This window comes from Xiphophorus couchianus, chromosome 7 (genome assembly GCF_001444195.1).
Source record: "Xiphophorus couchianus chromosome 7, X_couchianus-1.0, whole genome shotgun sequence".
Taxonomy (NCBI): domain Eukaryota; kingdom Metazoa; phylum Chordata; class Actinopteri; order Cyprinodontiformes; family Poeciliidae; genus Xiphophorus; species Xiphophorus couchianus.
The window spans coordinates 10,469,668-10,486,529 of record NC_040234.1 but is presented as its reverse complement, the minus strand read 5'-3'; the positions used below and the strand labels follow the sequence as shown (position 1 = coordinate 10,486,529).

At 36.8% G+C, this 16,862-nt stretch overlaps 1 protein-coding gene across 14 annotated transcripts in view; it reads left to right on the top strand.

Annotated features, from left to right (window-relative positions):
• The first annotated feature begins 4,587 nt into the window (after nt 1-4,587).
• Nucleotides 4,588-16,862, top strand: part of mycbp2 (MYC binding protein 2) — a 70,283-nt gene continuing 58,008 nt past the window's right edge. For all 14 annotated transcript variants that reach the window (XM_028023351.1, XM_028023360.1, XM_028023346.1 and 11 more), the window contains exons 1-3: nt 4,588-5,278; nt 7,885-7,960; nt 16,538-16,753. In XM_028023351.1, the coding sequence (XP_027879152.1) occupies nt 5,001-5,278; nt 7,885-7,960; nt 16,538-16,753 (570 nt within the window). In that variant the 5' untranslated portion in view covers nt 4,588-5,000. The remainder of the gene's footprint in view (nt 5,279-7,884; nt 7,961-16,537; nt 16,754-16,862) is intronic.

Sequence of the window (16,862 nt, the reverse complement as noted above, 5' to 3'; positions counted from 1 at the left end):
GACAGGTGCTCAGTCACTTTCATACCTGGCTTGGGTGTGACTGCATGTCTCTGATAGATTAACCCCTCCCGGTCACTGACAGTGAAGAAGGAATGCAGACTGGCCCAGAATGACAGAACAATAGAGGTGAGTGCCAAAGACAGTTGAAACCTTTTTTTTTTTGTCAATTTTGGACAATTATTGGTGACCAGTTGTGAAAGAAAAACTCTACACAACCTTTTATTTTTCTAAGCTCCTTTGAATTTTAGGCTTTATAAAGTAGTGTTCTGATGAATATCAACTTGTAGGCTCTCACATGTGTTTTTACTCTGCATTGCCCATTATAGCTATCCCCAAACATTAGTAACATTGACTACTTTGTCATTATAGATCCTAAGTTGCTCAGGACCTGTAATGGCGACAATACTTATAGCAAAACTCAGAATGAACGCTAAATAAATGTTAATCCAACTCATTGGTAACAGATTTTTCTCTCAAAAACTCACAGACACTCTGAAAAGTGAAGTTTTTAATTGTTTAAATACCATAATAGCTGATTAAAAACATGTGAAATACATATCTTTATTTTAATTGGAGTCAGGCAAGAGATGGCCCTTTTTATGTCAAAATATCCATAATCATTCAAGATATGTGCTACATTCTCTATTTGAAGAAATAAATTTGAACATTATACTGTATTAAATGCTATAAAATGAAAATAATAAATATTTGTGAAATCACAATGTCTGACAATGTATTTTTAATATGTTTTTTTTTGCCACAGAATGAGTTTTTTTTTTTTTTAGCAAACCACTTCTAGCCAAAACATTTCATCTCTTGCAAAGCATTTCCACTGGTCCAGGTTCCCTCCAAATGAACACGCCACACTGCCCTCTACTGGCGAATATATCAAGCTCATACAGCATACTTGAACATCCAAGTTCAACTATGCTTGAACTTGGATGTTCAAGAAAACGTCCAGGTAGACTCTTCCATATGAAGACTTTTGCATCATTTATTCAAATGTTCAGAGGTTTCTGTTACTGAAATGTATTTTGTGCTCTCGGAGTCTGTCAGGAAACATAACAATCTTCCTTTTTCTGGATTTTTTTTTTTTAAACTATGTAAAGCTTAAACAAAATATCCCAATGTGATGCTTACAACTTGGAGCGTCTGTTGTCTCTTGGCTGGTCAGACTTTGGAAGCTCCTCCAGAGAATTTCTTTTAACGATAACATTTTTATTGTAGCTTCTATAGCTCTGTATTAAATCTAATATTTTTGTAACTAAGTCATATGTGCAAATCTTATTTTTTTTATGTATGAAGCATTAAAAGATGGACAAGTTGGTGCGCTTTGAATCATTGTCTTGCGGCATTCTTCATTCGTGCATAAGCTTCAGGTCACAGTCTAAAGGTTTTTATGGCAGGGAGAACAAATCATGGCTCAATCAATTATGGCTAACTGAATTACAAAATGTGACTAACTGCTGTGAATTAGGATTTGATTGTGTGACTTATTTTGCAGCCCTATCAATTTTCATACTAATGTTAGCCTAAACGTGATATGGAAATGTCATGAAATGAGTGTTAGAAGCTTCAAATAAGTTTTAAAGTGTGTGTTTGACATGTTCCTAATGTATATAGAAGTGATGGTGAACATAACTGATGTACATTTAAAAATAGCAACTGGTGCCCAGTTTGTAATAATGAAATAAATGTCTTTCGTTTACAGAATGTTTATTTGGCCAGCGGATTGATGGCTCTTGAACTACAATGCATTTTGCAATGTGAATAATGATAACAGCAGACTGAAAAACTGAGATAATAGTATTCCTTTGTCATAATAAGTAGCGAGCTCTGGGTTTTCCATCCGACCTGGTTTGTAAATCTGTGTAAAACATGTAGATCCTTTGTCATATTTGCCATATTCTTCTGTGCTGTCTAGTCTGTGGCATTAAATTGGCACAGATAATCTTCCTCCTCCTCCTTGATGGAACAAGAGAGAGATGATACAACCAGGGGTTAAATCACTGGAGTCCTCATGTGGATGTGTGTTCAGATTACACAAACAAAAGCAAATCACTCCTTCTATTTAAGGATTAACAGAAAAATACTCTTCAGGGACTCTGTTTGTCACATGTTTCTAAAAACTCAAGGAGACTGCTCCTTGATCTCTAAATCATCAGTGTTACACGCTGCTACTGACGCTGATAGCCACTAAATGCTTTCTGGGTTGCTATGAAAAGAGACAATATAGATGGACTTCTCCCCTTGTCATTGGGCCGATGCAATGCCTCGCAGCCAATAAAACAACACAAGCGGCCGCATGCATCTCTGTTCCACTCCCTGCCTCAGCAAATGTGAATGTATGCTAGCAGGAGACATCCCTCTGAGAACAGAAAGGTCCAGGAGGATTTATTTCGTGCTAAATACATCTTCGCACATCGCAAACATTGCACGTGTTACATTATGATAATGTCTGCTTCATGTACCTGCTGTTCATGTCTACCTCTGCACCACAGCGGATTTTGGCCTTCACTGACATTTTGACTGATGTTGTCGAACACAGTTTCCCTCCTGCACCATCCTTCTGTTGCTCCTTGACAAGAGAAAGTCTGAATATAATCAGAATCTATAATCTGTTCTGTATTTCTAAGAATTCCAGAAATGCAATCCATTTTTTTATGTTTAGACAGAAATGAATACATCTTCAGTGGTTAAAAAAGAAATCAGTGAGGTGATTTTATCAGGATAATTACAAAATCAAAGGGTGGCTACAATTCTTATGCAAGTACAGTAAGAGGGCATGTCTGAGGTCAAAGTCTCACTGTTCACCAGGGAAAGGTGAACTATACAAGCACATAATATTGATCTTGTTGACCAATAAATACATTTTAGGGTGTGCTATATAAAACCAAAACAGTTTCAACATAATCCAACCTTGTTTTTAAAGGTCATATGGACAACAAACCTTGATAAACCTATCTGGTGATGCAAATTTATATGAGCCCTTGGTTTTTCATACTTTTGTCCCACTTTGTCATCATTTTGCCAGCATATTTTATTTGGGGTTAGTAGATCTTTTTCCTAAGTTTGTTTTTACACAGTTTAAAGTTGCAGTTTTATTTACATTGTTCCATTTAACATGTATTATGTTTCAAGGAAGTCATTTTGCAAGAAGTATCCCTAAATTTTGATGATTATGTATTATGACTAACAAAAGCCCCAAATCCTTCTACTTCTACTTCCTATTACTTCTATAAAAGAAACTGAATATTGATAAGACCAGTAAATAAAAACAAAACAGAAATGTTACTCTACGCGCATTTTATGGCCTACACAATCATGGAAGCATGGGATACTGACTTGACATTTGTCCAGCAGATAGTGCTGAAAAACCAGGAGTATCCAATATTAATGGAAAGTTAAGCTGAAGGAAAATGTGCTGGAGGGAAATGGCTCAAAAGCAAGAGAGATAACCACAGCTTTGACAGAATAGTTGAGCAAATATAAATATTTAGGGTTGATTTACAAGTTATAGCCCGGAGATGGAGCCTGGGGCCTGGAGCCGGAGCCTCAAGTGCTACCACACACAGATGCATTCAGAACATGGGTTACAACCATTTCATCCATCCATCCATTCATCCATCCATTTTCTTACCATTGGGGTCAGGAGGGGTGCTGGTGCCTTTCTCCAGCTGTCAATGGGTGAGAGGCAGGGGCGTGGCACATCCTGGACAGGTCGCCAGTCCATCGCAGACAATCATGTCATTTCTTGTATTAAGTCAGTTCTGAACAAAAGATAACTTCAGACATCTGGGCTAAAGAGGAACAGGACAGGACCGTTCCTCAGTGGTCCAAAGTTCTCTTTTTTGGAGGAAAGCACAATCTGCATTTAATTTGGAAGCCAAGGTCCCAGCGTCTGGAGGAAGAGAGAAGAAACACAGAGTCCAAGTTGCTCAAAGTCCAAGGTGAAGTCAGTTGGTGGTGCTGGAGGAACTCAGTCACAATTTATGTTAAAGTGAGACTTCCTGTTTGTGCACGAGCTTTATCATTTTAATATTATTTTCTAGGCTGCTGGACCATTTGGAGGTCAACTGAACATGCAGGAAAAAGGATTGATGGGAAGTAGGCTACTGTGTGGTGTTCTAATATATACACATTCCCTATTGAATCTACTGGTTTCAAATGGTTTTATGTAAGTGTGTGTTTCTTCTGAGTTGGGTTTTTTGTAACGATTTTAGGCTATTTTAGTAATGTTTTGTTTGTTTTGTTAAAATACCAGAGTTTGTACATCATCTTTATGTCTGATTACGCTTTTTAAAAAATGAAATATGTATTTAAAAATGAAATCTGATGTCAGAACAGTTGTATAATATTCTACTTGTCTGGGAAACTGAATTTTGGTTTTAAGCATAATCAAAATGAGTTGCACATTTTGAGTACAACTGCGAAAAGTTTACTTTTCAATGATGATATAATTTACAGGGCTCTGTAAAAAAAAACGGAATTATTTACACAAAGCGGTAATTTGTTAGGCAAATCAATAATAGCACAGCTCAGTTTGGTCATATGAAAATATCCCAACATGCTATCGACGCAGGACTGAGTCTGGGAGGGGCGGGATGATGGAGCTAAGATGGCAGCCCTGCTGAGGGTGCTGCCTCTTCGGGGTCAAGAAATATCCAAAGAACGAATGAAACCGAAACACAGCAGTTTTATTCATGAGGACTTTCGTTTCTTCTATTCTGCTACATTTTCTTCTCGTGGCTTGAGGAGGTCCGCCTTCGGGAGGAGAACGACGTGTTGACACTGCGCATCGGAGCCCCGTAGCAGCACCGCCAGAAAGGCTCCTACTCTGCGTCTGTAATAACCCAGACAGTGGATGCTAATTGCGGCTTTTTTTTTGCAGCTCGAAGCGGACATATGATGTGACATGTGGCGGGTTTGACGTTGAGAGGACTGCATCTAATGGATGGATATTACCTGACTGTGTGATATATGCATTGTTCTGCTAAACGATGATGTGTGCTGCTGCGGCAGCGGCCGCCGCCGGTGGAGGGGGAATTTTGCCCTCTTTATCGCCGTCCATGGGGCTGGGTGTCAGGGTAATTTCTGGAGTGGGAGCCGATCTCACCACCATCGGCTCGGGAATGGGTTCTTGCCCGACTCTCGGAGCCCAGTCGGATTGTCGGACTCGGTACCAGCTTTTACTCTCAGGACGAGCCCTGGCGGAAAGATACAGACGGATTTATACCACCGCCATCAATGATAAAGAGCAGGGGATAAATCAGGGAAGGTAAGTGGCCAACAGAAAATGATACACGGAGCTGCTCTGTCAGTTGAAGGGCTAACAGGGCTAGCGGTTGTAAGCTAACCTTAACCCTTTCGTCGCGGTGCTAAGTCGAATATTTTAAACCTAATATATATTAGTCTGACTTGTATTAATGTTCCGTATTTAATATTAAAACAAGCATGCTGTGTATTCAATAATTTGCTTGCGGAGTCATCTTGTTATTTGCTAAATTTGTGTGACTTCCTTAGCTTAGAGGTGCAATCACAGCTAGCATTACGTTGCTTCACCTTTCTGTGGGTACTTTTTATTCCGGGTGTTCCGGGCAATGTGACTTTAATTAAGCGGTGATTCAAAATTGAATGAATTTTTAAATACAAGTGTTGGGTCTTAATGCATAGGGAATAAAAGCAGATTTCACTCACACTAGCTAGCTAGCTAGCTGTCATTACAGCAGATTGCCAGTTTGTTTTGGACAGAGGGTGACACCCTGCTGCTCGTAAACAAACTCGTCCCTAATCTTTGACGTTTTTTCTTTTATTAAGCATGTTATAAATCGTTCCAGTTTGGCTTGACAACATGCGTTTGTCAATTTAGTCGTTTAGTGTTGCCGTGTACATGCTTTTAGGCCCAACAGCGTCACCGTTAGCCAGCTAACAAACGTTTGGCATCAGCCCCTTTCTACGTTATCTAAACATGTCAGTTCTACAGAAATATATATAGAAATATATATATAATATATACACACATCACATCTAAACAAACCCAAATGGCAATTTGAGACATGCTTAGATGAAGACGTGTTGGCAGCAAAATGAACTCATCTGGTTTTCTGTCATAATACACTTACGTCATTCTAGACAGGTTGTTTAGTTTGGCAAGACCTGATGATCGATCAGAAACCAAATAATTCATCTCTAATTTTGGACCGTAAAGTCTGACAAATTAATAAATCGTCTGATTGTTGCATTGATATTTATTTATTACAACTAATTGATATGCTCATAAGACTGTGCAAGAACATCTATAAATGAACATGTCATCCTGTCTAGTGACATTTATATTAGTGGGTTTCTGATATTACTTCAGTATTGGTTTTAATGGAAGGCCAGAGAGAGATTTTTAATGGATGATGTCAGTTATTCAGAGCGCAGGGGCGACTAATGGATTGTAATTGAAGCCAAAATCATGTTTTTGTTTTAACATGTGGCATAATGCAGATCTTTCCCTTTTTTTCTCATCTTCATCTTCTTGTATCTTTAGATACAAGCCCTTTCAATAAATTGGAATATTATTGAAAAGCCCATTACCGTTACCGTACTCCATCATCAAGTGAAACACATCATATAGATTAGTCAAACACCTGTATTTTTTACTTAATCATGATGATTTTCTGCTTCAAACTAATGAAATTGACATTTAAAATTAGAATATTAGATTACGCCACTAAAATAAGCTATTTTCAAAAACAGAAATGAAAAGCATTAGTTTATTACCTAACTAACTTTTGTTTTCAAAAGATACTTTTAATCTCTGACAACTGAGACACATTGAGAATTATTTTATTCAAATTTATCGAGTATGACTGTAAATTAAAGAAAGGCATGTACTAAACAAGCACTGGTGAGGTTTTCATGATCAAATCATTTTGAGTTATGAGTTTTGAGCATTTAAACAAATATTTAAATGAAAACGAATACATTTTATTTTATTATGCTCCTTGAAATATGTAGCATGTTTATTATTACTTTTATAACAATGTAAAATGTGTCTTTATTTTTATTTTAATCCTGATATCCAAACATACCACTAAGTAATGCCTTATAAGGACTGAATTTATATAGCGCTTTTCTAGTGATTCTGATAAGTGAAAACGCTTTACATTCACCAGATTGCAACTTGCGGTAAAGTGCTATGCCCAGGGGCACATCGGCATGCCACGGGGGGGGGGGGGGGAGCTGGAAATTGAACCAAAAACCTTCCAATTACAAAACAACTACTCTACCCACAGAACCACAGTCAGTTGACTAATGAAGAGTAAAGATTTTCTGTGAAATTTACTGGCAGCTGTATTTCAAAGCCGCTAGACTATTCTGTTTGTAATCAGTGGGGAGGTCTTTCTTTTAGCCAGCTGACCAGCAGTATGCAGGAAGAGGTGGAAGATGTCGTGAAAAGACCCATCAACTGCATGATCATTATTATGATAAAGTGTGGCGGTTTTGGAGTCATTTGTTTTTAAAAACTTTCTGTACCTTCTGCTAAAGTTATACTTTGACCACTAGGGCTGTTGCCAAAAACTAAAACGCATCCTGTGCTTAAACTCCTTAAATTCTACTGCAGCAACTATCATTGAAATAATAGTCATGAAGGATATATTTTATGACAAAGACCTGACCAGTTTGAGGAATAGTTTTTATGAGAACATTCTTAAAGAACCTAATTTCTCTTCAAATCTCCTAAAGACTTGAAACTTAAAAGGTCTGTTAAACTTATAAAAAGAACTGAAAAATTATTATTCAGACATGGACATTCAGACAGCTCAAGAAGTCAAAGCACCCCCCAGAACTTTAGAACTGCTTTACATTATCCGCTTTGTTTCTGTGAACTTCCAGGGGGAAGAAGGCCTTGAGTAAGAAGAAATTGAAACGGCGACAAAAAGTCAAGTCAAAAGTCAAATCAAGAACAAAGGTAAGAGATGCCAAGATGTTCTATTTTGCTTTTTTAATACTACACTTGATTTAAAAAATATTTTTTTCTATTTTATGTCTCCTTTCTGGGGTTTTATTTGCTCAAAGCTTCGCTGTTTTTCTTATTTGTTGTTGTTAAGCCTCCCAGGAAGTTGAAGATGACATAATTTATAGATGTCACACAATGTTTCTTGATAAATCTTACGACAAATCCTCTCTGCTGAAGTGTCTGAACTGATGCTGTGATTAAAGATGAGGACAGGTTCTCTGCAGATCTGTCTTTTTTTTTTTTGTCAGGATAATTATTTTTTATTGGTTTTAAGTTCAGTCAGGTGCAGTTTACCCCCTTCAAACATGAAGTTGGGGAGGTTGAATGTGGAGCACTCGGGGAGTGGCTCTGACTTGTGCATGATGGGCTGTTGCCAAGCGACCTAGTGTGTTCCACATCTCCACAGCAACAGTTTCCTGCCTCCATCTCCTTCATCCGAAGGAGGATCCAGGTCTGGATAAAAGGATGCCGTTGTGTTGTTTTATGTTTTGATCCCAAATTATTTCAAACTCATAAGGAGATGAATTATACTGAAGGTTATATTTATTCTTTTCCACTGTTTCTTTAAGAGAGTAGGTCTCCAAGGAGATGTGGAAAATATGTCCTGATGCTCCATTCTACAAAAAAGAATCTGTCTGAAATGGGATAATGTTTCAAGTTTTCTTCAAGTAAAAATACTCCTTTTAGATGATTTCTTAAAATTAAGTGACAACCTCTACAGGCAGAGAAGTGAGGCTGGATATCAGGGAGGCATAAGAACTGTGGGTTGTTGTTGTTACATGGACACTGGGCAGTCATGTCGTATTTGTACTTGTCACGCTCACTCTTGCTCTGTCATGCCTCCGACACTGGAATAGTCAGACAGTAGAGTGGTTTGAATTTTCTTCAGCTCCTCTTCTGCTGCTGCATTGAAACATGAAAGTAGGGCAAAGAACAAAACGGAAAAAAAGCAAAACACGCACGCTTGTCATTTCTATGAAGAGCATTATGTAACATCTTGTTTGTAGGCAGATGTGTAATTTGTTTTCGTTAAAATCCTATCACAATTGTGTTTAATTGCAATAGTAATATGTTTGCTATGGTATGCTAAGCAATTTCCTCATCATGCATTTGTTGCTTGAAGTCATTATCACCAGAAAACTTCTAGTTTTCTTAAGTATCTTGGAAATGTAATGATAGAAATGTTTTACATCCCTTTTCTGGTGGCTTCCTTCTTGTATACATTTCTCGAAAGTACTTTTATGCTAAGTGATCATTGATATTGAGCTTTGAAAATGTTTGTTTACATTCTGAATTAGAGCTTTTTCCTATAACTTATTACTAGGAATGTACTGATGAGAATTTCTTTCTTAGATGCAGATCAGAGTAATTATGATACTGAGGAATTAAAATGAATGCCATGGACGTACCTGGTGGATCTAGATTTTTTTTTTCCCCGTCTGGAATTTCAGCAGGACCACTACAAAATACTACTGCATCATGGCATTAAATAATTTAGTGTGCTACTAAATATTAGCATAACTTTATTATTTGTGTCTCTACATATGGTTGCAGTTTACAAACTCATGCTACTCTCCAGCTGATTATGTTTTCATGCAGAGCAGTTTGCTAAAATGCCATGCTAGCGTTGGCATGTTTACTTTGTTTTTCTGTGTCTCATTGATAATTCACATATATGCAACATAAATCAATTTGATAAATGTGGTACCAAGTCATTGTGTATGGACAAAACATACAAAAAAGGTTCTCCTGCATTGTAAGCTTTGCACTTTTGATTTGAACATTGTACAATTTAAACAACTGGTGTTTAAGCTGCTATCTGTTCTGCTTTAGTACTTTTAGACAGCACAGGTCAGAGCAGGTGACATCACACAGACAGAGAAGGAACTGCTGAAGGCAGTAGACTTTCTCTATTGAGAGTAAGATGCTCTTAGAAGCGTAATTGTTGCCATCTTATAAAAAGGTCTTGATCAAGACCAGGTTTGAGAATTATCACAACACTATGGGGGATATGATTGTTTTAAAAGTGGTATGATTGCAATCAGGAAAATCTCCTAATGTCTGCGAGAATGGGACGGTGTGGTTGGGATTGTTTTAGTGTTTCAGCTATTTCAGCCTCCACTGTTGCAGTAAATGTAACTGCTTGTGTGCTGAAGTAAACGATTTGCTAATGAGTGTAATATATCTTAAGAGCAGCATCTGTGTTTGTGATTGTCTAACAGCATGCAGTGGTAGCTCTACTGATTAATTTTTAAATACTTTACTGATAACAAAAAAGCAATGATATAAATACTGCAAAGCATCGTGATGACATTTAGAGTCCTTATCTCCGTTTCCTAATCAGGACTCTGCTCTGATACTTGAGATTCTTATGTGGTTTATTTCCACAAAGCCATAATTGGTGTGTTAGTGACATGGATATGATGTCTCTCTAGTCATGTACACAGATATTTTAGATGTGTTGTTGTGATCTTCATCCATTGTTTAACATCATTTGATGAAGACTCAAACATTACACTAAATGTATTTTCTAACTTGTGGCTCTTAATATTTAAAGAGATTCAGCTTTCAGCCAGTTAGATATAGAGCAGATCCTTGGAAAGAAGAAACAATCTTCTTTTCCGCGCTGTAGGCAGAAAGGTCTTTCCTTGAAATGGTTCAACAAGCTTAGAAGCGATATTGAACATTCTGAAAATGACTTTTTTTTGTTGAGTGAAGCTAGTAAGTGTAACACTACTTGAGAAGCACAGACTGGAGCTTAAAGGTTAAAAAACTGACATGGTTTATGTTAACATCATAAGGTATTATTGAATTGCTTTTTATTAGGATTTTCTCAATGAATTGTATTGTAATAGTGATGTAAAGATACATTGAGCATGAGAGGAGAGACAATACACAATGTTGAATTAAAAAGAACAAGATAAGATTTTGACAATATTTCGGAGGAAACCAAGAAGGACTTAGGCTTTCACAAACACAGCGAAGGTTTTACAAGTGCGATATCAATCTAGTTGTAGTTGTCATTTCAGCATTAGCATGTACAGTATTGCATTTGCAAAGGAGTGCACGGGTGCTATCAGAAAAGACATGGCCACGCCTCAAGTATGTTGTTAGTGACTGAGATATTAAGCATGTTGGACATTGTATAATGGCAAAGGCAGAAATGAGTCAGAAAAATGCAAGTTAATCATAATTGATATTAGGACATTATGCTATCAGCAAGCCATTCAACATGTGGCGGTGTCACTGAATGCTGCAATAATGATATGATTATTGCAAGCAAGTAAAATGCTTCGTGTTTCTGCAGAAACCCTTTACTCTCTAGCATTTTGATGCTGCATTAAACAATAAGCATCATCAATCACATCGCTACCATAAAATGCCTGAATGCATTATACTTAAATAACCATCTGATATTGTGATTGCAGTGATGACGCACCTATGAAGAATTTGCAGTATGCAGTCATATGGAATAAATTACAATATGCGTTCTGATGAGGCTCGTTTATCAGATTAAAAATACTTTTTGAAAATAACCTTTAATCAGGTACTAAACATACTTTTCATTAAGCCCATATTTCTGTTTTTAAAATGTTTTTTTATTGGCATAGTGCAATAGTTAATCTCAGGGGTCATGTTTTTATTGGCTTTAAACAGAAAATCATCCTAATTAACTGACATAACTGCTTGGACTTATATTCCAATTTCTTAAATAACTGCATTGATAATAACTGTATTAATCCTTCTATGATATTGGACTCCAGTTTTTACTAGGGCTGCAGCTAACAATTGTTTTAGCAATTAATTATTCTATCAATTATTTTGACGATTGATTAATCAGATAAAAAAATTGGCACTTTTTACAGATTTTTCATTTCACAACTTCAGCCTTTTCATACAATAATTAAAATACATTTAAATATCCAAATAAACAAAGGATTCAATTCCTTCTTTTAAAAGAAAATAAAACATTTTTTGCCTAAAATGTAATAACATTAGTGAACGCTTGATCATTTGTAGTAAAGAATATATATCTTTGTATGGTTTTGCTTTGTTACTTCTCTGATTATGTTATTCCTTCAGCAAATTGCATGTTTTTAAGTGTGTTTACACCTGTTTACAATTAATCGATTACTAAATTAGTTGACGATTATTACAATAATCGACTCGTCGCTAGTTTTGACCTGTCCATCTGTGTTGCTTTTCATCAACAAGACAGCACAAATTAAGAACTTCTTCCTTTCTTACTTCAAAACAAGTCTTAAAAATAGAAACAGGACACCTGGGCCCCTTGATATTAGCATGAACCGATACAGCAACTACAGAGCTCTTTGATTCGATTTCACGTGTTTTACTCATGAAATAGCCCGTTATATAATTTGATTTCAGCTTACCATGTTGGCTTGCACCCCCTCTGTTTTCAATTTTCTATTAGTTTAAAATGCTTCCTTGACAAAGTGTGCCTTTGGATGTCTGGCAGTGGCTTTGTAAAACTTTTAAGTGCACAGCAGTGTGGAGAACACAGAAACCCTCTGAGCAGCTTGCTGGAGTCATGCGTTGTACTTTAGCATAGTGAGAAGAAACCCATGAGTGTGCCGTTTGGATTTGCATATTGCATAATGGGATTTTAATTTTCTTGTGTGCTTTCAGATAGAATGGATGGCTATCGTTGGCATATTTAAACAATTAATCGTTCTCACTAATGAGTGCTGCTCCTGTGCACTTTATAAAACTCACAGATCTACATGGAGCTTCTGCATCTAACCCTATGAAACACTCCTTTTGCAGGTAGAAAATAATTAAAGAATTCCGCTTTATTTTCTCTGTTGCACAAGTTTGACATGATTTAGTTTGCTGGCTCTGAATATCTCCATGCTTTAATTCTGTTACATGAGTGCTGTACAGCCTGAGTCACTAAGGTTACGCTACTAACGTGGCAAAAGACCAGCTGACAGCACTGTTTGGGGAGTGTGGAGCCAGCATTCTCCTCCTCGCAGGTTTTAGTTGATAATAAATGACCCTTTCCCCCTCAATAGATGACCTCACCTACTGCGACCACGATGCCAGAAGCACAGCAGTGCGAGAGATCCTGGGTGGATCGATGCAGTTCTTTAGAGCTCGCAGCGGGAATGTGGTTAAAATACTTCTCTTGGTGGGACTGGGAAAGCAGTCAGCAATTAGTTAAATTGTTTATCGAGTTTCCCAGTCAGCTGCAGTTTGTCTGATAATAATGTTTATATAAAACCTTTAATCTGAATAGTTATTTTAATCCAATTTTTCCCAGGTGGGCTGCCCTCCTCATTTATATTGAGAGTAAAATCAATTAAAAAAAAACAAAACAAAAAACTCCTCGTATTGTAAAAGCTCAGTAATGGAGGAGAGTTGTTACGTTGAGCTGCTTGATGTCCATTTCAGAAGATATTTGCTGAAACATCAACTCTTGTCATCTATATGAAATAAATATGCTATAAATTTTAAATATATTAGGTGTTTTTTTGGGAAATAAGTAATATTCAAAGCAATTCATCCCTGTGTTGGCATTTGGGTCAACTCTTCTTTGCAGATTTGCTTTCATTAGGTGACACTGTATGGGTTTTGAAGCAAGAGCGACCCGTTTAATCCGTTTACAGTCCTGACTTTGACTAGACCACTAAAGAAACCTGTTGGATTTTTGGCAGAAACCAGAATTTCTGATTCAGTCAATTATAACAATTTGTCCAGGTCCTGAACCAGCAAAGAAGTTCAACATTGTCATGCTAATACCACCATGTTTTTTTTTCTCTTCCCCATCTGCTTCCTTTAACTTTCCAGATGCAATTTTGTTGCTTGACTCACACCTTTTAAAAATTCCACACCAAAGTTTTGGATCATTTTGATGTTTTGTGCCAAATGTGAAGGATCACTTTCTGTTCTGTTTTGGTGTGCAGGAGTTTTAACCTCTCAAGGTCCCATGGATGCCATTTTTGCCCCATGTCCTTCTTATTGTTAAATCATCACCTCTGACCTTGACTGAGACAGTTGAGGCCTGCAGTGCTTCCAGTAGTGCAACCATCTGGACTAATGGCGTCCTGGAGTAATTTTAGTAGGAAGGACCCGTAGGAAGCATGATCTCTTCAGTCTTTTCTTATTTTGTGTATAGTGGCTCTCACTATTTGTTGAAAACACAAAGCCTTAGAAAGGTTGGATGTTTTTCAAGACTGGTAGATCTCAAGGACTATAGTTATCATGAGTTATTTAAATTTCTTTTTTAAGATCCAATCATGATTTTTAAGTTCTTTTGACATACTTCATGTTACCAGACAGGTTCTATTTTTTATTTCTTTATTCAATGAGGCAATAATCAGCACTGAATATTGCTAATAATATATGAAATATTTTTCCGAGTACTGTGTATATAAATTAAGGGTCAGTTTTTAGGCAACGCCTATATATTGTGTAGCCTTCAACGATGGAGTGTAAAATAGTAGAAGGTAGCTTTCGAATTGTTTGCATTAGTTGCTCTAGACAAGCTAACAGGTTTTTTTTTTCAGCCTTAAAGCTAACTTAATAAATCAGTTAAACTTGGTGATCTATAACACCATTTCTTGGAAAAAAAACTGTGTCCAGTCTAAATTTTACAGCACCTTATCATTTCTTCTGTAGCTGATTTCCAAATCTTTTATTTTTCTTATTATAGGAAAATAAGTTACAGTATTGGCTAAATGTTTATTTCTGAAACACTATTCACTAGTAGTAAGAAGGTACTGCTGACGATACTCACGTTAACAGGCAAAATGATCTAAATTGTTTAATTTTGTTAAACTATGGAACTATATTCCCTTCTGTCCCTTTAGCCTTTTCTAAGATGACACTGCTGTTACCAAACAAAAAGACTGCGGCCACACGCTGCGGTGACTCACACCCAATCTGTTGCTCAATGAACAATATATGTCACAATGCCAAATTCTGTACAGCCTATCATACCTTACTGTTTGCAAAAGAGTATAAAAAATTAGCTTTTCACTTTGATTTCATTGGACCTGTGTGGCTGGCTAAATACTTGGTGGCTGACTAAATACTTTTTTGCCCCACTGTATGTTCCAGGCCTTCAGCAAACTATTGGCACCCTTGGCAAATATTTACACAAACTCTTAAATTAGCCTTTTATTGACCTTTTTTTTTTAAAGCTCGCCCTCATTACTGTTTGCGGTGGCAAGACAAACGTAGGTCCTCACTCAACTTTGCTACAGTTAGTTGTTTAAATTTAATTGACACAGTTGATTGGTTGTGAGATATTTAAATGGCAAATTTGCTAATATTTTCCCATCTTTAAACAGTTACATTAGTTATGATAGACTCTTACCAAATGAATACATTTATTCCAGCTATAACCTGGATTTTTCTCAAATGTGCAGGTTTGTGAGGTTTTACTGCTAGCTAATTAAAAAAAATTACTGCTATTTACTAGATGTGCAAATTTTTGAGTAGAGTACCACATTACTGATAGATTACTAATAATATAGCCAACTCATTCTACATTATAGATAGGTGTCTGGCCCTATAACATTAAATACTTCACCCACAGACCACTTGAGAATATTTCTGGTTGCTTACAACATGGTGGTTAGGTTTGCTAGAAATAAAAATTCTGCTATCTAAAGGAATCCTGGCTTAACATGCAGAGTATCTGGTAACTTCTGTTCAGCTGATGCTGACAGAGCTTGCACATTATGTTCATATAGATTGTCCTGTCTGTTCTGAGTAGACAATTACATAGTGATGGTTTTGTGTAAATAATTTGAAGTCTCTTTGGTCGACGTACGTTTTAGACATACAGATGTTTTGTAGTCAGAGATCATATATGAAGTATACCTTAGATGTAGGATTTCTTACATGTCTATTTTTGAGATGTAAGTTGAAAAATATGTTGGTAACAATTTATTTGACGGGATGTGCATAAGACTGAAACGACACTTCCATAAACATGACATAACATCTGTTATGAACCTGAAGGAGTCTTTATGAGTATCTGACTGTTATCATGAAGTGTCATTCGGTAAATAATGATACTTTTAATGCAAAGTTGCTCTAAAAGTTGCATTGCAAGTCCATTAAAAGTGCCAAATTTGCATTAAAGCGACATTATTTTGCAAATGCTACGAAGTTGACACTTTTAATGGACTTTCAATGCAACTTTTAGAGCAACTTTGCATTAAAAGTCTCATTATTTACTGAATGACACTTCATGATAATGGTCATAGACATTCATTAAGACTCCTTCATGGTTTTGATAGTGTCATGTCAGTCTTATGCACACCTCATCAAATAAAGTGTTACCAGTATGTTTGGTTTGGAGGAGGAATTCCTCGCTTCTTTCAGCAATGAAGAGAAACAAGAATAAAAGTTGGGATTTCTATTTAATTGCCATTGTGGAAATGTTTTTTTTTTGTTTCCTTTCAGTGTTTATGTACTTGTGAATGCACTAATTGAGAACATAGTGACCAAGTAAAGTATTTATAGATCTTTGTTGTTTGTTTTTTATTTCCACAGGCCGAGAGTCTAGATGGAGCTCTTTTCGTGCCAGACATCAAACTACACAGTAACCCCTCTGCGTTTAATGTCTACTGCAATGTGCGACACTGTGTTCTGGACTGGCAGCAGAAGGAGGCCTCCCTAGCTCTGGCCTCCAGGACCTCGGTGCAGAGCGGCGACTCGGACAGCGAGGAGGAGGAAGAGTACCGTGAGCCGGCGGTAAAGCTGCCAAAGGTATGAAGCAAGAAGGAGTTTTTTTGTTTTTTTGTAGTGGTGTCATTGCTTTGTGTCTTGGCAGAGACATTTGTAGTTTTGATGGCTCTAATTGTGCAAATTCAACTTT